General features: G+C 48.2%; 1 protein-coding gene and 1 long non-coding RNA gene across 4 annotated transcripts; one reads left to right on the top strand and one right to left on the bottom strand.

Annotated features, from left to right (window-relative positions):
* Positions 1–305: 305 nt before the first annotated feature.
* Positions 306–13,487, top strand: LOC146356084 (uncharacterized). 3 transcript variants are annotated; one of them, XM_084831662.1, is made up of 5 exons: positions 339–685; positions 3,945–4,098; positions 6,301–6,427; positions 6,887–7,124; positions 9,088–13,487. In XM_084831662.1, exon 5 carries the CDS (start codon positions 9,147–9,149, stop codon positions 10,743–10,745), a length of 1,599 nt encoding a protein of 532 aa, XP_084687788.1. In that variant the 5' UTR covers positions 339–685; positions 3,945–4,098; positions 6,301–6,427; positions 6,887–7,124; positions 9,088–9,146; the 3' UTR covers positions 10,746–13,487. The 3 variants fall into 3 exon arrangements, with proteins under 3 accessions (XP_084687787.1, XP_084687786.1, XP_084687788.1); XM_084831661.1 differs by lacking the exon at positions 6,887–7,124 and having other exon boundaries at positions 306–685; positions 6,226–6,427; XM_084831660.1 differs by lacking the exon at positions 6,887–7,124 and having other exon boundaries at positions 310–685.
* On the bottom strand, positions 8,221–23,898 carry LOC146356083 (uncharacterized). Its single transcript, XR_014787311.1, has 3 exons — positions 23,783–23,898; positions 20,915–21,035; positions 8,221–9,271 (listed from the first exon to the last, which is right to left on the bottom strand). It is a non-coding gene; the product is annotated as an uncharacterized LOC146356083 (long non-coding RNA).
* Between the last annotated feature and the right edge of the window lie 3,027 nt (positions 23,899–26,925).

Here is a 26,925-nt window from a genome sequence, read left to right as displayed (position 1 = left end):
ACACCTCCCATCGTCCTCAGCCATCGCCTATCAACTTAACTCTTTCAAGGCCTGCCTCGGTGTGTGCATAAATACATCAGCCTCCCCCCTTCCAGATGTGCTGGGCCGCAACTCCCATTATGCTCAGCCAGGTGGCTGGGACGATGGTTGTTGTAGTCCAGCTCATCTGGAAGGCGCCAAGTTGCGGGGAGGCTGATGTATACATGGTACAAACTACTGTTTGATTTAGGACATTGCGGGGTGGGGGGGTGCGCTACAGCGTGGCTCTCTAAGGGTTAAGCAGACGGAGCTGCTCATTGCTAGAAGAGCAGGATAAGTTAGGGGTGGGAGGACGACAAGCGCCTTCTGTCCTCCCGCCTGGAGGTGCAAACGTGTCTGCAGAGAGAAGAGAGGCGAGTTTTCAAGGGGCAGCCGCAGCCTCCCGGGTAGCGCAGCAGCCAGGCAAGGAGACCTCTTCCTCTTCTGGTCCTGCGAAATCCTACCCTGAATTGAGAGGCTGAGGGGTTGCCAGCTCACCGGGCATCCACGCCCCAAGGTGGCCTACGCTCTTGTGCTCTTAGCAGCAGCCGGGAGAAGCCTCAGCAGGACAAAGCACACGCGTACCTCCTAACGTTGGGTTCAGATGCGTATATATCCAAGGAGATGTGGTTCTCCCCGCCGCTCATCTTCACAACGATCCTGTGAGGTAGGTTAGGCTTAACGCCAGCGAGAGCTAGGGACTGGCTCAAGGTCACCCAGGAGCTTCGCAGGACTGAACAGCGGGTTGAATTGGGGTCTCTCCAGCCCTCGTGCGGCGCTCTAAGCCTTCCCCAAACTGGACCCGTCCTGCTGGCTGGGGGATTATGGGAATTGGAGCCCAACACAGCTGGAAGGCACCAGGTTGGGGAAGCATGCTCTGACCACTAGGCCACGCTGCCTGCCCCCAAGGTCTGCAGATCCAGCGGTGTTTAGAGGTGGAAGAGCAGTGCCAGGAAGAGAAGGTTGGCAGTGGTATCAGAGGTGCACCGTCCAGGTGGCCTATACCATTTTGGTTATGCTCGTACACAATTTTCCTTGGAGAAGAAGCGTGACCCGTGAGGAGGCGTCGCTGTCAGCCAAAGTCAGTGGTCACTGTTAGGATGGGCAGGTGCTGTCCCAGCTGTCTGAACAGGAAGCTGCAATTGCGTGGAAAAAACTGGGGGGGGGGGGGCAAAATAACGCTGTGGTTTGCTGAAAGAAGAATGCCCATGTTTTAGCAGGAAACAAAGTGCCCTTCAGAGGGAGCACTCTGTACATGCTTAAAAAAAACACTAAGGCACTCTGCACATGCTAAGAGAAAACTTTATTCTGCTTCAAGATGTTGCTCTGCTGCGCTCAAATTAGAGGGCTCAGACAAGTTACGTGGGGGTCATTATTTGACTAAAATTGGGAGGAGTTGTGGATTTCATTAAGGGCCTCCCTCCCTTCCCATAATTTCAGCACCGAGGCAACTCTGGATGTGCCCAATGGCATTGACTTTTTTAAAAAAAATGTCAGAAGACACTGTGTACATGTTAAAAGGAAGATCCTTTGAGAGAGAGAGGAAAAAAAACTTTGTTCTGCCCAGGCACTCTGCACATGCTCAGAGAGGTGCTCAGCCTACAACACAATTTTTGAAAGCAAAAGGCAGTAAATCACCTAGCATGCCAGAGACACCATTCTCCTATTTAAGGCTGACACAGATATATAAACCAGTCTTCCCCAGCCTGGTGCCCTCCAGATGTGTTTAACTACAACTTCCATCATCCCCAGCTAGCATGGGCCTAGGCTACACTGCCTGTGAATGCTGGGAGTTGTAGCCTAAGACATCTAGAGGGCACCAGGCTGGGAAAGGCTAATATAAACAGCTGATATGAAGTTGCACAACTTCAAAAGTTGTGTATGTGGATAGCATACTCTTCCCCCACCTCAACAGGAACATTCATTGCATGTGGAAAGCTAGCAGTTCAAGGAGTAGCCTAGCTTTCTCCCTGGCGTGCTTCCTTTCCAGCTGCAGGGAGGTTTTGCCATGGGAGAACTCCAGACATGCTCTACATATACATACACATACTAGGCTCCATCCAGAGCTCTCTTCTGACTTTATTCTGGGAGAAGGCCCTCTGCTCAGAGGCACCATAATCTCCTCTCTTCCCTCCTTCCTGCATGTTCTACTTTAATTCATTTCAGCAGCAAAATCTTTCTCCCACCGTTTAGCTGCAACTGACCGCACTGGGCAGTGTGTATTCTGTGGTCCCACAGGTGAGAGCAGAACTTGAGTCCGGGCACGGAATTCAGCATCCCCAAATCACTTTCTTTTCTCTTCTTTTTTCATCAGGTTTCTTGCCCAGGAGTGGGGAATCTCTTTTATGTTAAGGCCAGGTTGTGAAGCCAAAAGTGGGCAGGGCCAGAGATGGTAGTGGGCCACCCATTTGCTTTCTGACACCCCTTTTCCTTTTTCTCCCCATCTCCCTCTCTCCTTCCCACCCTGCCAAGTCCCCGCCCCCCACCTCCGCTCCCCAAGTGGCAATTAGCCATAGTGGGGAAAAGGTGCCATTTGCGGGGGATTTGCAGGGGGGGAGGTGGCAGTATGTGGAGAGGGGTGTGTTTACTCTTACCCTCCCCCCTCCCCGAAATTACCCCCAGCACTATTTCAGCCCTTAAGGCTGGCTGTAATTAACTGGCCTAAGGAACTTGTGGAATATGCTGCCATGATATGACAACTGTTCGTGGAGATGGCTTTAGGGAAAGATTAGATATATTTGTGGAGGGGGGTTCTGTCAAGCGCTTAGCCAGTATAGTTAAATGCAGAGCGTCAGCATAGTCAGGCACTTGCTGAGGGCCACATCCCAGGAGGGGCTGGCTGGCAAGAGTTCCCTGGAGTTGCTCCTGGAGGGAGAGAAAAGGGGAAGAGAGAGGAAAAGTGGGGTGGCAGGAAGAAAAGGGTTGTCCCAATTTTGCCACTGTTTGCTCCTATTTGGGGGCTATAGCCCGGCCTGTGTCTGCTTTAGCCACACCTGCCCCTGGCTCTGGCCCACCACATTTTCCGCAAGGGAGGGAATGCAGCCCCCAACTTTAACAAAAACATTCCCACCCCTGGTTTAACTGGTAATGTCAGGGCAAGGCTGGCATCAAAGGCAGGCATGGCTGGGCTCCTGCCGAGGGCCGACACCCCAGCCGGAGCCCACTGCCAAAAGCCTCCTGGTCGTGCTGCTCCTGTTCACCATGGCAACCTGCTTGTTCACCTGCCTCTCGCTCCGGCCCAGACAATGGAGATGGTGAGGAAGAGGAGGAGGAGCAGATGCCACGGCCTCCTTGCTCCCTGGCGCTCTGCCTGCCAAGCCAGCAAACGATGACAGTGATGAGGAAGAGGAGGAGCAAGGGCAACTGGTGACAATGGCGATGAGAAGGGAGGCTCACTGAGGGAAGGGGCCCACTGAGGGTGTCTTCCCCAAGGGCCCCCAGAAGTCTGGAGCCGGCAGTGGCTAAATGGAGAGGCCTCTGAGCCCCAGGTTCTCGTCAGGGCATGGATGGGACACCAAGGAACAGCCATTATCTTCATGGCCTGCTTGTGAGCTACTGCGGCCCTCCAGATGCCATTGGGCTCCAACTCCCATAATCCCTGGCCATTGGCCATGCTGGCTGGGGCTGATAAGAATTGAAGCCCAAGAACATATAGAGCGTTGCAGGTTCCCCAACCGTGTTCTAGGGCTTCTGGTTGGTTGCTGTCAAATACAGAAAGATGGTCTGATCCAGCAAAATACTGATAGTTTGGGCCGGGGGTCCTACCCTGCCAATTGGGCTTATAACAACCCTCTGTTCTAACATTTTGGTGAAATTTCAGAGGCTGAGCTTATCTATTTCTTACAGAGGGCTTCCCAGTGCTTGAGCTGAGGCAGGGGTTGCGTCGCTATTTTCGGCTCATTACTCTTTGTTTCTCTTTCCCTCAGATCAAAGGACCCTGTTGCTGATTCATGTCAGCTGCTCCTGTCTGCCTGTCTTGTCTGTCTAGAGACCTTGGAAGAGAAACCTGTTCCAGTGTCTGCGAAGCAAAGTAAACCTTCATTCAGTCTGACAATAAGATGATCTGAAAATCCACTCAAAGTGAGTCCTCCGTAGCGTGTTTTTAAGGCCTGAGAAGCAAAATGGCTGCCAAATTGGTGATGGCGGCCATCTTGGATCCCTCTGCCCACCCTGTGCTACAGCGGAGGGTACATCCAGAAGTGAAAACAGAAATGGACGAACTGGCAAGCCCCCAAGTGAGGGAGGAATGGGGAAACCAACCGATGCCAGATGCCAAGTTGTGGGATCATATTAAGAGCTTCCTAGTCCCCTTTGAACGTGTACCTGACACCAGCAATTTGCCTTAGGGGTATACGAACCCACCTCACCAGTCCGCCTGGGGGTCCGGGGGCGGGGGAGACGATCCGTTCCTCCCCCCGGAATCTTCCCTGGCCGGCTCCGCTCTGCGGCAAGTCCGCAGAGCCGCCGGCTGGGCCTGTCCGCAGCCGGACTTCTGTCCACTGCCGTTCTGCGGATGCAAATGGTGTCCGGTGTAGCGGACGCCATTTTCGTCCCTGCTCTTTTCGTGATAGGCTACGTAAATATTTACGTACATAGCAAAGAGCAGGGATGCAAATGGCGTAGCGGACCGCTGCCGGTCTGCTGACGCGTATGGCGTCCGGTGTAGCGGACGCCATTTGCATCCCTGCTCTTTTCATGATAGGCTATGTAAATATTTACGTAGCTTATCACGAAAAGAGCAGGAGAGCAAATGGCGTCCCCTATGCCGGATGCCATTTGCATCCGCAGACTGGCAGCGGACGGCTACAGACTCAGCGGACGGACCCAGACCCAGCCAGCGGCAGGTAGGGTCTGTCCGGGGTGAACTTCACGGGGTGGTGGAGGTGGGTGGTCCGTTCCGCTGTGGACTCCGGGCGTGAACTCATTGGAGTCCATGGCGGAATTCTCCGCCATCCCTAATTTGCCTCGATGAGGGCAGGAAGTCCGATTTCTCCAGGGTGAAGCTCAAAGGGCAGGTAGTAAAATGGAGACTGAAGATGTGTGAAATTGTAAGAATGGCGTTGGTTTGGAAGTGCAGCACCAGCATTTCAGGCGATTCTGTTATTGGGAAGCTGAGGGACCCTGAGAGGTTTGCAGGCAGCTCTGGCACCTTTGCCAGCGGTGGCTGAAGCCAGAAAGATCTACAAAGGAACAGATTCTGGAGCTGGTGGTCCTGGAGCAGTTCCTGGCCATCCTGCCACTTGAAGTCCAGACCTGGGTGAGAGGAAACTGCCCAGAGACCTGTGCCCAAGCTGTGAGTGCAGCCGAGGATTTCCTGCTGAGGTGACAAGGGGTGAGAGTGATGGGTGCCAAAATCAGGGTATTGGGGGTACAGTGACACCATAAACCAGGGCAGGGCAACATGTGGGCTGAAGGCCACATGCAGGCCTCCCATGGCATTTTTTTGCAGCCCCCAGACCACCACTGCTGGATCTGCCACTGTGGCAGTGGCAAAAACAGCAGTGGTTTCATTTCAAAGCAAGGTGCATGGGAACTGAGCGCATTATTTGGAAGCAGGATTGTGCTTGTAGCAGCCTCCTGGAGACATGTGCCTTGTTTTCAAGCAAAATCACTGCTTTTCCCAGCTGCCATGGCAATTTCAGCAGAAAATGCAACAATGGTGTGCCCCCCGGTGCGTTCCAGGAGTGTGTGTGTGTGGGGATATTTATTATTACATTTCTGTCCTGCCTTTTTTTCCTCTTGCAAGGATCCCAGGGTAGATTACATGGTCCTCCCCCTCTCCGTTTTGTGCTCACAACAACCCTGTGAGGTAGGTTAGGCTAAGAGTCAGTAGCTGGCCCAAAGAAACCCTGTGAGCTTCATGGTTGAGTGGGGGACTTGAACCTGGGTCTCCCGAGTCCCAGTCCAACACTCTAACCACTACACAACACTGCCCCCCCGGTTGCCCACCCTTGCTGGAAATAAAAAACTGTCTTGAAGCTGGTTTAATTCATGTTTCCTCCTCCTCCTCACCTGGATCTCTGTGGCTGTAGATTTGTCAGGGTGCTAAACGTTATCTGTTAATCTCTTTCATCTGAGAGGTACTGTTTAAGTACCTGAGTGATGAGCTGAATTTTAAAAGTGACATTTATACGTGATCAAATGTGTGTTTTCAGAACAGAGCGAACTTTGAATCTGTGCAAAATAAAATGTTGTTTTGGTTTACAGGTATGCAGAGACACCTGGATCTGATGCTCACCCTGACTCCCTTTCCTTGCATGTGATCTTCTTATATCCTTTCAGGCTGTGCGGCCACTCAGAGACATCGTTATGAATCGCCCAAAGGTGAAACTGGTTCCCATGAACCCAGAGGAAAAACTGTCCTGTGAAGTGGCCAAGCAGGAAAGTGTACCAGATGCCGTCTTCCTAGGTAGGGATTCATTGCAACTGACTTTTTTGGTGCCCAGCTGCTTCTTTTGCTCTGGCTTTCTCCTCTGCTATAAATTCATAGTACAAGTGCACAAGTATTGAATGGGGGAGACCTGGCTTGGCAGCAGTACATGTGAAAAGGATCTACGTGTCCTAGTTGATCACAATCTAAACATGAGCCAGCAGTGTGATGCAGCTGCTAAAAAAGCCTAGAGGCTGTATTAATAGAAACATAGTGTCCGGATCATGGGAAGTAATAGTTCTGCCCTGTTCTGCAGTGGTCAAAACATTTGCATTATATACTCAAATAGCAACCTGGGTGACAGGGGGATTAGCCTACTTAGAATAATAGAATAGTAGGGTTGGAAGGGGCCTATAAGACCATCCAGTCGAACCCCCTGCTAAGTGCAGGTATCCAAGTATTTCTTCCTCTGTTACCATACCGTGCACTCCTGTTTAGGAAGTGAGAGGGATAGACTTCCACATTCCCACCCGAACCTGCATGGGATCTTCGGGAGAGGCCCTTCTTTCTATCCTGCCAACAACTGAAGCATCATTGGCAGGAACTCGAGAGGCCTTCTTGGTGGCTACTCCCAGGCTCTGGAATTCCTTCTGAGGGGAGGACCAGCTAACCTGCAGTGCTGCCAGGCTTGAGAGGCCCATTGGGGAGGTGCCTTCCAGGAGTCCCCCGCTACATGGTTTGCCTGTTTTTTGTTTAGTCGTCTTTACCTTTTGCTAGATGTCAGGGCAGCTCCTGTTGTCTCCCTCCCTGTCATCACTGTCCTGCCTTCAGGGCCATTGGGCATGTGAGGTGGTTGCTTCAGGGCCTACCACTGGGCAATGTGAGGTAGTTGCCTCAGGCGGCAAATGCCGGGAGGCAGTTGTCAGGTGATGGAGGAGAGAATTGTGTGCTACATGGCCTTCTCTATGCCTCCTAAGCTAGTGTGCTGCCTTCAGGTGTGGTGGAGGACACTGTCCCATCCATCAGTGTTGAGCAAAGATGTTCAGTCTTGAAGAAAGGCATTTGTACATGGACTGGGAGGGGGCGCCATCAACAAAATATCTTGGGCTGGCCCTCCCTGCCTTTTACTTCTGTTTTCTCCCGGGGTGGCCTAAGCTCTGTTCTGGGGCTGGGCTCGGGGCTGGGCTCTCCTGCCTGCCTGCCTGCCTGCCAGTATGCACTAAAGCGCAAAGTGGTGCACTCACTGATTCCAAGCCTGCAGCTGCGCACCGTTTCAATTTAAAAGATTTCCCTCAGATTGTGAGTGGCAGTGAGTTCAGCCAGTGGGTTGCCTCCTTTTGTGGGGCACGAGGCCAATGAAGGAACTAGAGCAGGGGAGCAGGTAAGTGGGCTCAACCCGCTCCACTGCTAGTCCAGCGCCCTTATTGGCTGCGCAGTACCAAAGGTAAAAGCTGATTGGCTCAGTTCTTTGCCACTTTCTGAGGCAAATGTTTTAAATTAAAATGGCGCCTGGCTGCCATCTTGGCCGCCATCACAGCACTTTGCTTCTGCACCACGGTTTGCTGCTGCCAGAATGGCACTGCTTCTCTCGTGTTTGTTTAGGGCCCTCTGAGCTGCAGGGCCCTGGACTCTTCCCAGTGGTTACTGACACCCCTGCAGCTAACCCCATCTCTGTTGACTTTCCTCCAGCAGGAAAATACATTTTTATTTAGATAGGCTTTTGGCCCATAAGCTGACTCATTTCTTTACTTATTTATTACATTTCTATACTGCCCAATAGCTGAAGCTCTCTTGAAAATATACCTTCATTAGTTTTAACTGGTTGTTTTTATAATGTTTACGAGCCTACTTTTATTGTGCGTTTTTAAAATTTTGTATTTTATTGCTGTTTCATTGTTAATTTCATTTCTCTATTGCTCAGTAGCCAAAGCTCTCTGGGCACTTCACAAAATTTAAAAACCAAAAATACAACATAATAAAAACATAATATAACATCTTTAACATACAAAAACAAACTAAAGCAATTTAAAATAGCTAAAAACAGTTACAATAAAAGAACAGAACTGACATTAAAGCCCCCATCATAGGCCTTCAAATGCTTGGGAATAGAAAAATGTCTTAACTTGGCATCAGGTGGGCCTCGTTGGGGAGAATGTTCCATAATTGGGGGCCATCACCGAGAAGGCCCTCTCCCTTGTTGCCATTCTCCAAGCCTCCCTCAGAGGAGGCACTTGGATCAGGGCCTCAGATGTTGATTGTAGTGTACAAGTAGGCTGATATTGGGAGAGGTGCACTGTCTTTATTGTATTTCATTATATTTCATTATATTTGTGTTATTGCTCTTAGCTGCCATGACCACCACTTGATGGAAAGGTAGGATACAAATATAGCAAATATATACATAATAAATAATGTTTTGTTATTTCTAGTTTGATGGCGGTATCTTCTGGAATGCTCTGTAACAAGCAAATATACAAAAGAGGGCAATTCAAGAGAAAAGGGCTAGTGTGGCAGCAATCGTGGTCACACTAAAGTGTGACAGAATGTTGGAAGAGTGGGACGGATTTTGGCCTACTGACTCTACAGATATCGAACATTAAATCAGTTCTTTCCATATTTGAAATATGCTTAGCACTGATTATGCACATCCTTGCAAAGAGTGAATTGTTCATGTTAGGGTCTCCTTTGTCCTTTGTTAGGATCTCCACAGCTGGAAGGACTTGTGAGCGAAGCTGAGGTAGAGGAGGAGAAATTTCAAATGGAGAAATGTGGTCAAGAGCAACCATGTGGATCGCTGCCAACTGTGGGAGATGAGAACGTTTCTCGGCATCCTGCACAACCAGCAAAAGAACCTGTGCCTGGCGGAGAAGCTGATGAAAAACCCTGTGAAACAACCATCCATTTGAGAATCGACAAGGGCAAGAAGGAAAAGACTTGTGCAGTGTGCAGGAAAAGCTTCAGCAAGAGCACGAGACTGATCGCCCACGAGAGAACTCACACGGGAGAGAAGCCGTACGAATGCTCAGATTGTGGGAAGAGCTTCAGCCTGAGGTCCACCCTCGTTGCTCACAAAAGAACCCACACAGGAGAGAAGCCGTACGAATGCTCAGATTGTGGGAAGAGCTTCAGCCTGAGGTCCTCTCTCGTTGCTCACAAGAGAACCCACACGGGGGAGAAGCCTTACTCGTGCTCCCACTGCGGGAAGAGTTTCACTGTGCTTTCCCACCTCATTATGCATCAGAGAATCCACTCGGGAGAGAAGCCCTACAAATGCCTGGACTGTGGGAAGAGTTTCCATCAGAGTTCCCATCTGAGGAATCACAAGAGGATACACACGGGGGACAAGCCATTCACGTGTTCGGACTGCGGGAAAAGGTTCAGTGTGAGCTCTGACCTTATTACTCACCAGATTGCCCACACTGGCGAAAAGCCATTCAAATGCTTGGACTGTGGGAAAAGCTTTAGTCGAAGCTCACAGCTCATTAGCCACCATAGGACCCACACGGGGGAGAAACCATACACGTGCCATGAGTGTGGGAAAAGCTTTAGCGTGAGCTCCATACTGACCAGACATCAGAGAATTCACACTGGAGAGAAACCGTACAAGTGTTTGGACTGCGGGAAAAACTTCAGCGTGAGTTCAGAACTGATGATACATGAGAGAACCCACACAGGAGAGAAGCCCTACCGATGTTCGGAGTGTGGGAAAAGCTTCATTCAGAAATCTCACCTCAATAGGCACCAGAGAACCCACACTGGCAAAAAACCGTATGCGTGCTTGGAGTGTGGCGTCAGCTTCAGGGTGAGGTCGCTCCTGAGCAGGCACCAAAGAATCCACACTGGGGAGAAGCCATATAAGTGTTTGGCCTGTGGGAAAGGCTTCAGTGTGAGCTCGGACCTTATGGTACATGAGAAGTCCCACATGGGAGAAAAGCCATATAAATGTTCCGAGTGTGAGAAAAGATTCAGCCAGAAGTCACATCTTAACACTCACATGAGAACCCACGCTGGAGAGGACCGCATTCCTGCTGTCAGGGTTGGATCGGAGCCCCTAGAGCCCCAAAGCAGTTCTGATTCTGAAGGAGAGATAGAGACCGTGGGAGAGGAACCCGCACGCTGTTCTGAGGCACCACCACCGGAGGGAGAGCCCCTCCCTGCTCACATTCCTGAGAGTGGCAGTGACCCTGGCTGGCACAGGGAGGGGCAACTGGAGCTTCGGGATGCTAGGCGCCGGCACAGGGACAAGCAGGAGATGGAGGGCGCCGAGAGGAGGCGCTCAGCCCGCTTGGCGTGTCGTCAACAGCTGCACCCCGATGCCCCACGGGAAAGGGGTGGACTTTCACCTCCTAGCCCTTAAGTTCAGAGGTTTCCCGCCCTGTCCTTCCAAACGGAGACCAACTGATTCCCTAAGGCTAGAAACCTCTGGTGGGCAGCTCTCTTAAGATTCCCTCATTAGGCTCAGGCAATTAGCATCTGTAAGCATCATTAGGTTGAATGGAAATAAAGCCTTGGAAAAGAGCCCTTTTGGGCTACTTGAGGATTTCAGAAGGCAGCAAGGGTGCTCTTTACACCTACTTGGAGTGCGGTCTGAGCGTTGATGGTTTCAAAATGGGCTGCCTGTTAAAACAGAATGAGCAGGAGGGTCCCTAAACACAGCAGGGCTGGCTAACCACATTTTAAAGTGAGTGATGTCACACACAGTACCATCTAAAGGGAGACACACACACACACACACACACACACACACACACGTAAGATTATTCAGTCGAGAATCTAACTGACAGTGTCTGACCCATCTTTCCTCAACCTGGTCCCTCTGGATGTTTTGGACTACAACTCCCAGCATTCATGACCATTGGCTGTGCTGGCTGGGCGATGGGAGTTGAAGTCCAAAACGGCGGCTAGTTTTGGACTGCAGCTACAAGGGAATTTGGGACTGACTCCCATGTGTCCCCTGAGCTTGCCAGCATTTCAGTATGGACTGTCTGTCAAAGAACATGCAAACAGCCGCAGAGTGCCATCACCTCAGTGTCCCTTAAACATAGGAAGCTGCCTCACACATCGGACAGTCAGCCAACCTAACTCAGGGGTGGGCAACCCCTTTTTCTGTCGGGCCACGTTTCCTCATGAGAAGGGGGCACTTAAGGATTCAGGGCCCAGTCTAAAAGGTGGAAATGCCTCCCTTAAGGCTTAGTTACTGGCAGTAAGCGCTTTAGGCTAAAATATGCTGGTATTTTGGGTCCTGCCCCTTTTGCCGTCAGCCCTGCCCACCACTGGAATGCCGCCTCCTGTCAGGAATGAATCTGAGCGTGTGGAGATATCTAGCAGCTCAGATTCAGAATGGGAACAGCCAGAACGGGGAGGCTCCCTCCCTAGTGAGCGCAGACATGGAAAAGCCTTCTTTCCCTGACCTTGGCACACAGATGGCTGGCCTGAAGGCCCCCCCGTTCCTCCGCCATGAGAGCCCAGGTTTCAGGGGAGGAGGAGACTGAGGGGAGTGACTTGAGAGATGCCAGGGTCTGTCACAGAGCAAAGCGGGAAAAGTTAGAGGCAGAGCTCAGACGCTCTGCCAGGTTGGCTATGCTTGAAGCCTACGCAGGAGGGAGCTGCTGTGAGGGAGGGGCATCCCCCATACGCTAGTCTGGCTGAGAAGTTCCTGTTCAAACTGCTGGCAACTTCTCTTAACTTCCACTTCCGGCTCCTCTATTGATATTTGTAATTGTGTGGAGTAGCTGTTTCCTTTGTAGCCCGAGAGTAGTTTCCTAGAATTTGCGAACCTGGTCATTAACTTATAGTGAGCCTGAATCCTGGTAACCTACAGTGTGTTGATTGCGAAAAAGGAGGACGGAAGGAACGTGACACCTCCTCCTGGAGCTTCTCCAAAACTAAATTCGGCCCTCAGGCTGAAGGAGGTTCCCCACCCTTGTACTAAATAATAGAGGTGGAAACACTATATTATTATTACTATTACATTCATCTCCCGCCTTTTTTCCTCTTGTGAGGAACCCAAGGCAGCTTACATAGTCCTCCTCTTCTGCATTTTATCCTCATAACAACCCTGTGAGGTAGGTTGGGCTGACAGACAGTGACTGGCCCAAATTCACTCAGTGAGCTTCACGGCTGAGGAGGGACTAGAACCCGGATCTCCAGAGTCCCAGTCCAACACTCTAACCATGACCCACTGGCTCTCTGGCTGTGCCTGCACAAGCTACGACCATCACTCTTTTCAATAACTTATCAATCCGTATTTGCCAACACAGAGCAATGGAACTCCCATTCACAGGAACAGTATATCATTGAGTATTGGAGGCAGAGAGCAGACAGATAACAGAGGAAGGCCCTCACCTTCATGCCCTGCTGCTTGTGAGTTTCCCACAATGCATCAGGCTGACCACTGCCGCAGACAGGATGCTGGACTAGATGGAACCTTGCTACATTCTCTCAACTACTATTCCATTTTACACAATGTGAAGCCATCTCTTCTTTCACTGTTTTAAATATTTTATTCTATGTTTTAGTAATAAAATATGCAAAAATATAGCAAACACCACTTGCTGCCTGTTACTTTTTGTGTCAACCAATCACCTTTCTTTTTGACAAGTGGGCCCTGCATCACTGGTATGAAGCTCCTTTTATGGTGTCAGTCAGTCAGCCAGCCAGCCATACCCGTTTCCAAGAGACTGTATTCCATTCCCTCTCCCTTGGTTTTCCAGGTTCCCCCTACCCCAGGAGACACTCAAGATTCTGTGGCTACTGAATATGTTTATTGGGCTAATTTGAGTAGGGATGCTGGAGAAATTTGAGACAGACTAAAATGAGCTTGGATCTCTAAGAATCCGACCTGTGGAATCTGCTGTGGACCAACCTCCTCAGGCTGCACAGAGTCCATGAGCTTTCAGATCTTTTTTTTTTTTTTTTTTAACTTTCCCAAAATGTATGCATATTTCTTCAGAGGAAAAAACACACGCTTCTGCTGAGACTGGTAAATCCATGCGGGGAATGGGGGACAATACGCCAAATGTTACATACTGAGGTAAATTATGTAAATTGTTGCGAACCATCTCACAGAATTATTTGCTTATTGTTCCTCATAACAAAAAAAAAAATTAAAATCCGTCTGTGAACACCCAACGGAACAAAAGGTGCCTGACAATCTGCAAAACACAGAGTGGATTTTACACAGTCCGTACATCCCTAAATTTGAGTGCCCCCCACTTAAGGTCCCCCTCCCGATTTTTCCCCATGTACTTCTGACAACCCTGGTGTTCTCCCCAAGCTTGCTGATATCTCCCTCTTGTGTGTGGATGGTGCTGTTTTGGCTACGTGAGGATCAGCATTTAGAGAATGAGTTCACTATTTGTACAGAGGATGTTCTTTTACATCATCAGGTTGCAAGGTTCCGCAGATGGCCATGCCCCCTCCACCTGGCCTCACCCCTTTCCCCGGACCACCAGTGGCTTCCTGGCTTTTGCACAATTTTCCCCGTTCGAAAAGGTTGAAATGCCTCTCCTAAGGCCTAGTTCCTGGCTGGAAGAGCTTCAAATTACAATATGCTGTTATGTTTTCGGTTTTTGTAATCTTGGCTCCACCCCTTCTGCTTACGGCCTGCCCCTTTGCTTTTGGACCCACCCACCACTGGAATCCCTCCCCCCACAAATGTTTCCAAAGTGGAATTCCCAATGAGGCCTGAGCATTCTCTGTGGGCTCAGGGTGTTGACTGACTGTTGGAGGAGGGTGCAGAAAATGGTGTGTGTGTGTGGAATGGAGTACCCTAGCAGAGGGTGCAGAGAGGTCCGGAACTAGTTGTGTGTACGCACTTCCTCCGCTGATTAAATCAGAGGGAGTTGCTCCTGTGAAACTGTCGATATGTGCAAATCAAAGGCCTACCTCACTGCTGAGTCACTGCCCAGGCTGCTAACCTTAAGGGTACCTGTAAATTGGCCGATCCAGAGCTCTGTGGGGAAATAAGGCCCATCCCTGAAGGTTTCACATCCCCACCTCCCAAGATACACCAGCTGGGTAGAGTACTACCTGGGTACCTCCGTGGTTGAAACGTAGTGCCTGTACTGGCTATGTGCATGCACTGCACCTCTGGGAAAGGCCCTTCGTCCTCACATCCATCTCAACAGGTGTACACATGTGAGTTCACATACGCATGTCAACAAGGATGCATGGCAACGCTGTTAGGCCTGGGGCCTATCACTTGTGTTTATTTAGAAACAGGCAGCATGTTGGTTTAAGAGGAATGCATGCAATGACCGAGCGTGACAATGGTATTATTGGCTAAAGGCAAAATTACGGGTAAATGAAGAGGAAAGAGGTGCGAACGAGGTAAAAAGTGATACACCTCAGAAGCCAGTCGCGGGATGTTCTAGTATGAAAATGTCACTTTTGCTCGCAAATGCTCCATTTGAATATCTGACTGCACGTGAGCATCTGTCAGCTCAAAATAGTCGCAAATTGTCGAACGTGTGCTTGCATTCGTCTCGTTCCTGCTTCCCAGTTTGGTTTGCGTAAATCTCCTAATCTGCAAATTTGAATCTGCTCTGCTTTAGAGTATGGAGGAAATTTGTGCAAATCGAGAAATCTGTGCACACTTGTGGGAGACTTGGGCATATCTCCCGGTCAATTGCTGCTCGACTTGTGCCAGTTTCCCATCTGCACAAAGCAAGCAGCTATTGCAAACGCGGACAGGAATTGGGCACGATAGGAGCAGCAAGACAATGTTTGGAGAGACCTAGCGATCTCGAACATCGCTCGTTTGCCCATTCCTGCTTCTGACAAAGGCAAGAGAAAGAACATTGCGATATGAAGGGCACAAGAAAGCAGCATGGACACTAGGTGATCACCACATGAAAGCTGCATGACGGGGCCAGAAAACAGCCTGCAAGGTGGACTGTTGTTGGGTGTCAACATCTTTTGCAACAATTGGAGGTGTAAAACAGGAGCAGAAGAGTAGAACTGAGGGCCTTGGACAAGAACCGAGGAGAGAAGCCTCCACTGGCAACCAGAACCAAAGAGAGAAGCCTCCATTGGCAATCAGAACTGTGAGCACACAGTTTATTTTCTTGTCCCTCCCAACACAAGTGCTTTGGCACTGGCCGTTCCAAGTTGCATAGATGTGAGTATGATCCAGCCAAAGCTCATAGCTTTAGGGATCCTTTTGCTGCTCTTACACCCTTTTTGTTAAATTCCCTCAATAAAAGTTACATGCACAGTGTTAACTGCAAATACATGTGTCAGTATCTCATTCTCCCTGGTAAGGTCCGTGCAACTGGGTAACTTTTAAATCAGCTAAAAGCAGCATGTAACAGCACCAAGATCTAATGACTGGGGTCCGTGGAAAGTATATTTTTGACAGGGAGGAGAAAGATCTCTCCAAAGATCCCCTTTTCCCTACAAACATCCCATGCCCTCTTCCCTTCCCAAATGGAGATTCTCTTGACCTCCATCTCTGTGACCTCAACATGAGTTTATACTCCCCCCACCCAAATCTTTCTCTTCCATTCAGTTTTTTTATTTGTTGACATCTACAGTTTATTACCCCTTCATGGATCACTGCCTTGTTGTGGCGAAGGGGCTTGCGTAACTCAGTGAAGCCATAAGCTATGCCGTGCAGGGCCACCCAAGACGGACAGGTCATGGCAGAGAGTTCTGACAAAATGTGGTCCACTGGAGAAGGAAATGGCAACCCACTCCAGTATTCTTGCCAAGAAAACCCCATGGAACGTATCACAAGGCTAAAAGATATGACGCCGGAAGATGAGCCCCTCAGGTCGGAAGGTGTCCAATATGCTACTGGGGAAGAGCAGAGGGTATTTCCAAGTAGCGCCAGAAAGAGTGAAGCGGCTGGGCCAAACCCGAAAGGACACTCAGCTGTGGATGTGTCTGGTGGTGAAAAGAAAATCCGATGCTGTAAAGAACAATATTGTTTAGGAACCTGGAATGTCAGATCAATGAATCAAGGTAAGCTGGAGGTGGTCAAACATGAGATGGCAAGATTGAACATCGACATCTTGGGAATCAGCGAACTAAAATGGACAGGCATGGGCGAATTTAATTCAGGTGACCATCATATCTACTATTGTGGGCAAGAATCCCTTAGAAGAAATGGAGTAGCACTCATAGTCAACAAAAGGGTGGGAAAAGCAGTACTGGGGTACAATCTTAAAAATGATAGAATGATCTCAGTACGAATCCAAGGCAAACCATTCAACATCACAGTAATTCAAGTCTATGCCCCAACCACTGAGGCCGAAGAAGCTGAGGTTGATCGGTTCTATGAAGACCTACAACACCTTCTAGAACTAACACCAAAAAAAGATGTCCTCTTCATCATAGGGGATTGGAATGCTAAAGTAGGAAGTCAAGAAATCACCGGGATAACAGGCAGGCATGGCCTTGGTGTACAAAATGAAGCAGGACAAAAGCTAATAGAGTTTTGCCAAGAGAACATGCTGATCATAGCAAACACTCTTTTCCAACAGCACAAGAGGCGACTCTACACATGGACCTCACCAGATGGTCAGTATCGAAATCAGATTGATTATGTCCTTTGCAGCCAAAGATGGAGAAGCTCCATACAGTCAGTAAAAACAAGACCTGGAGCTGACTGTGGCTCAGATCATGAGCTGCTTCTTGCAAAATTTCGGCTTAAATTGAAGAACGTCGGGAAAACCACTAAACCGTTCAGGTATGACCTAAATCATATCCCTGATGAATATACAGTGGAGGTGAGGAATAGATTTCAGGGATTAGACCTGATAGACAGAGTGCCTGAGGAACTATGGACGGAGGTCCGTAACATTGTTCAGGAGGCAGCAACGAAATCCGTCCCAAAGAAAAAGAAATGCAAGAAAGCCAAATGGCTGTCTGATGAGGCTTTACAAGTAGCTGAGGAAAGAAGGGAAGCGAAAAGCAAGGGAGAAAGGGGAAGATATACCCAACTGAATGCAGAGTTCCAGAGAATAGCAAGGAGAGACAAGAAGGCCTTCTTAAATGAACAATGCAAAGAAATTGAGGAAAACAACAGAATGGGAAAGACTAGAGATCTCTTCAAGAAAATTGGAGATCTCAAGGGAACGTTTTGTGCAAAGATGGGCATGATAAAGGACAAAGAAGGCAGGGACCTAACAGAAGCAGATGAGATTAAGAAGAGGTGGCAAGAATACACAGAAGAACTATACAGGAAAGATCTGAATGTCCTTGATAGCCATGATAGTGCGGTCACTGAACTTGAGCCGGACATCCTAGAGAGTGAAGTCAAGTGGGCCTTAGGAAGCATTAGTAACAACAAAGCTAGCGGAGATGACAGTATTCCAGCTGAGCTATTTAAAATCCTAAAAGATGATGCTGTTAAAGTGCTGCATTCAATATGCCAACAAATCTGGAACACTCAACAGTGGCCACAAGACTGGAAAAGGTCAGTTTACATTCCAATTCCAAAGAAGGGCAACGCCAAAGAGTGTTCAAACTACCGCACAATTGCACTCATTTCACATGCCAGCAAGGTGATGCTCAAAATCCTACAAGCTAGGCTTCAGCAGTATGCGAACCGAGAACTACCAGAAGTACAAGCTGGGTTTAGAAGAGGCAGAGGAACTAGAGATCAAATCGCCAACATTCGCTGCATCATGGAGAAAGCAAGAGAATTCCAGAAAAACGTCTATTTCTGCTTCATTGACTACGCTAAAGCCTTTGATTGTGTGGATCACAACAAACTGTGGCAAATTCTTAAAGAGATGGGAGTACCAGACCACCTTACCTGTCTCCTGAGAAACCTGTACGAGGATCAAGAAGCAACAGTAAGAACCAGAGATGGAACAACCGATTGGTTCAAAATTGGGAAAGGAGTACGACAAGGCTGCATATTGTCACCCTGCTTATTTAACTTATATGCAGAGTACATCATGAGAAATGCCGGGTTGGATGAATCAGAGGTCGGAATTAAGATTGCCGGGAGAATTATCAACAACCTCCGATATGCAGACGATACCACCCTAATGGCAGAAAGCGAAGAGGATCTCAAGAGCCTCTTGTTGAGGGTGAAAGAGGAGAGTGCAAAAGCTGGTTTGAAACTCAACATTAAAAAAACGAAGATCATGTCATCTGGCCCTATCACCTCCTGGCATATAGAAGGGGAAGAAATGGAAGCAGTGACAGATTTTACTTTCTTGGGCTCCAAGATCACCGCAGACGGTGACTGTAGCCATGAAATTAAAAGACGCTTGCTCCTTGGGAGGAAAGCTATGGCCAACCTAGACAGCATAGTAAGAAGCAGAGACATCACCTTGCCGACAAAGGTCCGTCTAATCAAAGCTATGGTTTTCCCAGTAGTAATGTATGGCTGTGAGAGCTGGACTATAAGGAAGGCTGAGCGCCGAAGAATTGATGCTTTCGAACTGTGGTGCTGGAGAAGACTCTTACGAGTGCCCTGGACTGCAAGGAGGTCAAATCAGTCCATCCTAAAGGAAATCAACCCTGAGTGCTCATTGGAAGGACAGATAATGAAGCTGAAGCTCCAATATTTTGGCCACCTAATGCGAAGAGAAAACTCCCTGGAAAAGACCTTGATGCTGGGAAAGACTGAAGGCAAAAGGAGAAGGGGACGGCAGAGGATGAGATGGCTAGATAGCATCACGGATGCAATGAATATGAACTTGAGCACGCTCCGGGAGAGAGCGCAGGACAGGAAGGCCTGGCGTGCTATGGTCCATGGGGTCACGAAGAGTCGGACACGACTGAACGACTGAACAACAACAACAACAGTTTATTAAGATCATTTGGAAGTTCTACCCAGTTCTCTACAGCAGAGGTCCTCAACCCCCGGGCCGCAGATCGGTACCGGTCCGTGGCCTGTTAGGAACCGGGCCGTAGGGGTGTGTGAAACCCCCTTACCTTGGGTTCGCAGGGGTCTGCAGGGGGGGAGGCAATCCGTCCCTCCCCGCTAGAATCCTTGCCGACTCCGGCCGCTGGCGGATTTCCGGCCGCTGGGACACAAATGGTGTCCGCTATGTGGATGCCATTTGTGTCCCAGCGGCCAGAAGTCCGCCAGCAAAACCATCCTCCCCGGGTCCGTGGAAAAATTGTCTTCCACGAAACCGGTCCCTGGTGCCAAAAAGGTTGGGGACCGCTGCTCTAAAGAATCTGCAGCTCCTCACAGTTTTGTATCCATCACAACTCCAAAAAGTGTATTGTCCCTTCCTATGATCAAACCAGTGCTAAAGATGTTTAGCACTGACCTGTTGCTCACATTCTTTGGCACCGTGGCTGTTAGCAAAGTTATGGCCCTTCCTTTCAGTATGAGTTCTCTCCAGCGGGGTGGTGTGGATTCTCTTACGAATCCTCAGAGCGAATAACATGAAGAAACCTTTTCCGCAGTTGGAGCAGCTGTGTGGTTTATAGCCTTTGTGTCTTTGCTCAAGTTTAACATAGCCTGATGCCTGCTGGAAGCTTTTCCCACCAACACTATATGGGTTCTTCCGTGGGTGAATTCTCCGTTGTGTGATCGTTTCAAAGAGGGGGTCATGGCTCTGACAAGGAACTAATTTTGGAATTGTTGTCGATCACAAGCTGAAAATGAGCCAACAATGTGATGTGGCTGCAAAAAAGGCAAATGCTCTTTTGGGCTGCATTAATAGAAGCATAACTTCCAAATCCCGGGAAGTACTAGTTCCCCTCTACTCAGCACTGGTGAGGCCTCATCTGGAGTACTGTGTCCAGTTCTGGGCACCATACTTTAAGAAGGATGCAGACAAACTGGAGAGGGTTCAGAGGAGGGCAACAAAGACGATCAGGGGACTGGAAACAAACACCACACTGGAGGCGTTCAAGATGAGGCTGGACAGCCACCTGTCGGGGATGCTCTGACTTGGATTCCTGCATTGAGCAGGGGGTTGGACTTGATGGCCTTGTAGGCCCCTTCCAACCCTACTATTCTATGATTCTATGATCTCCCCACTTTCGTCTCTGGGCAGCTTCCTTGTTGCTGCTGATCTGGTCCGGATGTTTCCCGGATTCTTCTATATGACCCTGAGTGTCATTGCGAGTGTCATGTCTAGCTTGATGCAAAGTTCCCAGGGGAGCTAATCTGAAGCAGCTGCACTTATTATGAGGGCAAGGCAGAGTCAAGTCCAGCTAATTATTTATTTAATGTATGAAAAACATTTCCACAATGCCTTTCTGTAAAAACCAATGAAGGTGGTTTACAAGGCCATGCAGGTTAGGAGAACGTTGCAAGGCAAGGTCTTTCAGGACCCTGAACAGATCTATACCAGCTGCAACTCGCTTAGGAAGAGGTGTTGTCTCAGAAGTGCAGAGGCCTTCTGAAGCCTTTCAAAAGCTGTCAAGTCTCAACCTGCTGTTAATTCCACCCCTCTGTCCGCTTCCCATTGCCAATTAATTTCATGAGTTAATTGGCAGGTTATGATTCATGACTGGTAGTCTGTGTTTGGCTTGAGGACGTCGCAAAGTATTCAGAAGGCTTGATTCAAGGTATCCCATAATGTGAGAACAAGGGATCCTTACCCAATAATGTGGGGTCTCCAGCACCACCTTCCACTTTGGCATCCCAGTCGCATTTGGATTCCAACAGACCCCACTGTGATGTGGAGAAATCCAAGGTTACTTCTTTAATAGGGCCTGGCCCCTGAAACAGAAATCGAGATCTCATTCAGCACAGAGGGATGGGAGCACAAAGGGGAGCGTTAGTGAACAAGGGCTCTGACCCACACAAGTATCCAACCTCTGTTTCAAAGGGCAATTAAAACAGGCCATTCATCAGTATTCCCCCAGGCATGCTCAACAGGAAGCAATGGAAGGGGCACAACCAATGAGCAGGAATCACAGAATCATAGTATCATAGAATAGTGGGGTTGGAAGGGGCGTACAAGGCCATCGCGTCCAACCCCCTACTAAGTGCAGGAATCCCAAGTCAGAGCATCCCTGACAAGTGGCTGTCCAGCCTAGTCTTGGACGCCTCCAGTGTGGAAGAGCCTACCGCCTCCCTGGGTCACTGGTTCCATTGTTGTATTGCTCTAACAGTCAGGAAGTTTCTCCTGATGTTCAGCCGGAATCTGGCTTCCTGTCACTTGAGCCCATTATTCTGTGTCCTGCACTCTGGGATGATCGAGAAGAGATCCTGGCCTTCCTCTCTGGGACAACCTTTCAAGTACGTGAAGAGCGCTATCCTATCTCCCCTCAGTCTTCTCTTCTCAAGGCTAAACATGCCCAGTTCTTTCCGTCTCTCCTCATAGGGCTTTGTTTCCAGTCCCCTGATAATCTTCGTTGCCCTCCACTGAACCCTCTCCAGTTTGTCTGCATCCTTCTTAAACTGTGGTGCCCAGAACTGGACGCAGTACTCCAGATGAGGCCTCACCAGTGCTGAGTAGAGGGGAACTAGTACTTCCCGGGATTTGGAAGCTATGCTTCTAATAATGCAGCCCAAAATAGCATATGCCTTTTTTGCAGCCACATCACATTGTTGGCTCATATTCCAGTTGTGATATACAGCAATTCCAAGATCCTTCTCGCTTGTAGTATTGTTGAGCCAAGTATCCCCCGCTGTACATGATTATATATACCTGTCATATCCCCACTTACTTGCCAAGAAGCTCGAAACCTTGTAGGGGAGCTACTGCAGCCCCTGGTCATTTTTGTTGCAATTTCCCACACTTTCCCCAGCTCTACAGTACCCCTTTTGAGGTGTGACTCATTTCATTTGCATTTGCACCCCTCTTTTCCTTCCACAAGAAAGAAGTGGAAAACAGTAATGTACAGAACAAATACGCTAATATCAAAGCAAGCCAAACGTACAGAAGTACAATTTTAATGATCAAAATGGTACCATAATCTGTCAATAAATTTAAACACAGTAACTAAGGGGGATGAGTATCAGTTCGTTTCATAAAAATAATGCAAATTTCATAAACATTAATTCAATCAATTCCTACAAGTATTTCAATACGTAAAGATATGAAGCAGTCAGAAATACACACTCTTATACTCCCCATCAGCCAGTATGCCGAATATTAATTTGGAAGCTGTGCTTCTATTAATGCAACCCAAAAGAGCATTTGCCTTTTTTGCAGCCACATCACATTGTTGGCTCATATTCAGCTTGTGATCGACAACAATCCCAAGATCCTTCTCGCTTGTAGTGTTGTTGAGCCGCGTATCCCCCAGCTTGTAACTGTGCATTTGGTTTCTTTTTCCTAGGTGCAGAACTTGGCATTTATCCCTATTAAATGTCATTCTGTTTTCTGCCCAGCGCTCCAGTCTATCAAGATCACTTTGAATTTTGTTTTCTGTCTTCCAAAGCCCTATGAGGAGAGATGGAAAGAACTGGGCATGTTTAGCCTTGAGAAGAGAAGACTGAGGGGAGATAGGATAGCGCTCTTCAAGTACTTGAAAGGTTGTCCCAGAGAGGAAGGCCAGGATCTCTTCTCGATCATCCTAGAGTGCAGGACATGGAATAATGGGCTCAAGTGACAGGAAGCCAGATTCCAGCTGAACATCAAGAGAAACTTCCTGACTGTGAGAGCAATACGACAATGGAACCAATGACCTAGGGAGGTGGTGGGCTCTCCCACACTGGAGGCCTTCAAGACGAGGCTGGACAGCCATCTGTTGGGGATGCTCTGACTTGGATTACTGCCTGGAGCAGGGGGCTGGACTCGATGGTCTTATAGGCCCCTTCCAACCCTGCTATTCTATGATTCTATGTGCTGTTTATGTTACCACATATGTGCTATTTATCCTACTACTTATCTAATATACAGTGTTACATTGTGTTTTATAACCAGTGTCATTTCTTGGGGCATCTCTAGTTCTCTGCCCCCCTCCCACGTATTTGAATAAGAATTCATTGTTGTTGTTGTTGTTGAGTTTTACAACAGGGTACACAGGTAAAAGGTGTACAGAAGAAACCATCAGTGCAATGGCTCCATTGAGAGATCAGGTCCAATTTTGAGCCAAAAATATGTTGTTGTTGCTGTTGTTGAGTTTTACAACAGGGTACAAAGATAAAAGGCATACAGAAGAAACCATCAACACAATGGCTCCACTGTGAGATCAGGTCCAATTTCAAGCCCAAATAAACAACTTCTTCTTCTTCGACTTTTACAACAAGGTACAAAGGTAAAAGGCGTACAGAAGAAAACATAAACACAATGATTCCACGGAGAGATCACGTCCGATTTTGAGGAAAAAATACACATAGCATGTGACCGATTAGCTGTCAAATATATCCTGCGGTCTCCAGCTTCCAGTCCTGCTGCTAGCTAGAATCCTGTGGGTGCATTTGCGTGGGAATAATCTCCCTGGAACAAGTGGGATTTTCTTACAAGTAAGCACTGCAAATCCCACCCCTGCACCCCAAACAGCAAGCAAACGGACCTTTGTAGTAGAATTGCCACCTCCCCACCTCTAGGCGTCATTCACCCCCTTGGATTGCAGCTAGGAAGCCCAATAGGAAGCAAACTTCCCCCGTGTGTGTGTGCCTGTGAGTGTGTGTGGGTACACATACCCCACGCCCCATTTCATCTTTCTGGGCTTCTCTAGGATGCAGAGCTCCATCAATTTAACCCTTGGAGAGAGGAATGATCAAATTTCAAGAGCTGTTGGCCATGCGTTACTTTCTTGGAGAGCTATGTAGCGTTCTCATGTGTGGGTATTACTTCTCTGCCTTTATTAGCTCCATGCAGTGGTACAGCTAGGTAATTTTAGACCCTGGACTTAGAGTGCAACCCTATGCATGTCTAGACAGAAAAAAAACAACTACAACTTCCCAGCATCCACCAGCCTGCATGGCTGGCTGGGGGATGCTGGGAGTTGTAGAATTTTTTTATGTCTAAACATACATAGGATAGCACCCTTGGGGTGCGATCCTATACATATTTGGACAGAAAAAAAGGCCTACAATTCCCAGCATGACCCAGTCAGCAGGGCTTCAGTTGTGAAGCTGAACATAACTAAAATTTCTCTTCTCCCTTCCCCACCATTCCTCGCTTCACAACCGGTTCTACGTTCCTGATATGTTAGAGCAAAAAAAGGAAAACACCTATTTGCTTGATTAAAAGAAAGAAATACTTTGAGCATGTGCAGATCTGCATTTTTAAACTCAAAGGGAGTTTGCTTCTGCCACCCTGATGCTAAACACTTCTACTTGGGAATAAGCACCATGTTGTTGTACAAAAGGATAATAATAATAATAAAAAAGGAAAAAGAAGAAAATGAGCATTTGTTACCATGTACAGACCCCACTGGCCACCCCCTGACTATAACATGTTTTTAAAAATAAGAAGAAAAAATGCTGCACTAGCTACCATCAGCCCCGGTGGGCCGTGGCATACCCATGCCAGGCCAGGTGCTGACACCACTGGCTCCATGACAGGCAGAAATGCAACAGGTGATGTTTCTCACATCACTTTAATACAAAGTTTATGTCTCAATGCCAGTTATACACACACACAGATACACACACACACTCGTACACACACACAACCACACTTATTTATTTATTTATTTATTTATTATGCAATTTCTATACCGCCCAATAGCTGAAGCTATTCCTAAAACAAAGCACCAGCTTCCAGTGCCATCTTATTTCTAATAATTATTCAGGTTCAGGTTCAACTGCCACTGAAGTTGTTCCATTTTCTTTCTGGTTCAACCCAATAATTGTTTGGCACACATCACCAACCTGTTCAGTTCCAGTTCACATGAGAAAGCTTAAACAGAAGGCCCATTATTTATAATGATCATTTGAAGGGTGGAGTGGAGAGACATAATAGGACTAAAATTGTTGCAACCCAGGGCACGATCCTATGCATGTTTAGACAGAAAAAAGTCCTAGAACTCCCACCATACCCCAGCTAGCATGGCTGGCTGGGGGATGCTGGGAGTTGTAGGACTTAATTCTGTTTTAAAATGCATAGGATTGCATCCTAAAGCCTTATTCATTCATTCAAAGTGTGTGCAATCTCTATACCTCCAAAGATAGCGGCCCTCAACACACAAGGGTAGAACTAGTGTGCTCGTCCCTGCACTCCGTTCTCACATGTTGAAACCACGCATGCTTAAGTGTCAGCAATAAGTACTATGAAACATACATGAAACAAAAAATTATGAAGAGACACTGAAAGAACTGGGCATGTTTAGCCTTGAGAAGACTGAGGGGAGGTAGGACAGCACTCTTCACGTACTTGAAAGGTTGTCACAGAGAGGAAGGCCAGGATCTCTTCTCAATCATGCCAGAGTGCAGGACATGGAATAGCGGGTTCAAGGGACAGGAAGCCAGATTCCAGCTGAACATCAGGAAAAACGTCCTGACTGTTAGAGCAATACGACAATGGAGCCAATGACCTAGGGAGGTGGTGGGCTCTGCCACACTGGGGGCATTCAAGACGAGGCTGGACAGCCATCTGTCAGGGATGCTCTGACTCGGATTCCTGCATTGAGCAGGGGGCTGGACTCAAAGGTCTTGTAGGCCCCTTCCAACCCTACTATTCCATGATTCTATGATTCTAATTAATTCTAAGTACTCAGCAAATACATGTTTATTTTATTTGTACTGTTTAATTGTACAATCAGAGACCTGTGTAATAGGTAGGGATGGGGAGAAACTTCCATTCGGTTCACATTTTGGTAAGGATTGACCAGGTTCTCACTTCTTGAACCAATCCATGAACCAGAACATAGTTCATAGAATAGTAGGGTTAGGATGGGCCTATAAGACCACTGAGTCCAATCCCCCTTCGATTTTTGCATTTCTGAGAACACTGTGATGCAGTCCTCTGGCACATAACGTTTTGATGTAGTTCTAATATACCAGGATTGCAGAAGCCATTTTAAAGCATGCAATAATGGTTGGAGGCAGGATGTTAGCTGCATTCTTCACAAGTGAAGTCATAGAATCATAGAATAGTAGGGTTGGAAGGGGCCTACAAGGCCATTGAGTCCAACCCCCTGCTCAGTGCAGGAATCCGAGTCAGAGCATCCCTGACAGATGGCTGTCCAGCCTCATCTTGAATGCCTCCAGTGTGGCAGAGCCCACCACCTCCTTAGGTCATTGGCTCCATTGTCGTATTGCTCTAACAGTCAGGACGTTTTTCCTAATATTCAGCCAGAATCTGGCTTCCTGTCACTTGAGCCCATTATTCCGTGTCCTGCACTCTGGCATGATCGAGAAGAGATCCTACCCTTCCTCTTTGTGACAACCTTTCAAGTACGTGAAGAGTGCTATCCTATCTCCCCTCAGTCTTCTCTTCTTAAGGCTAAACATGCCCAGTTCTTTCAGTGTCTCTTCATAATTTTTTGTTTCATGTATGTTTCACAGTACTTATTGCTGACACTTAAGCATGCGTGGTTTCAACATGTGAGAACGGAGTGCAGGGACAAGCACACTAGTTCTGCCCTTGTGTGTTGAGGGCCTCTATTTATGGCCATCTAAATGGGGCCATCTAAAGGCCATCATTTATATGGCCATCTAAATGGGGCCCCCAAAAGACAATTAAGTCCAAGGTTCACAATTACCCAAC

Source organism: Heloderma suspectum, chromosome 2 (genome assembly GCF_057233095.1).
Source record: "Heloderma suspectum isolate Gila_16-S chromosome 2, 16-S_ref, whole genome shotgun sequence".
NCBI classification, from domain to species: Eukaryota; Metazoa; Chordata; class Lepidosauria; order Squamata; family Helodermatidae; genus Heloderma; species Heloderma suspectum.
This window is presented reverse-complemented; position numbering and strand designations above follow the sequence as displayed.

Coding starts and splice junctions, on each gene's coding strand:
- LOC146356084 (XM_084831661.1), top strand. CDS start 6,328: ATGAATCGCCCAAAGGTGAAACTGGTTCCCATGAACCCAGAGGAAAAA. Junction 6,428..9,087: donor ACCAGATGCCGTCTTCCTAG/GTAGGGATTCAT, acceptor GTCCTTTGTTAG/GATCTCCACAGCTGGAAGGA.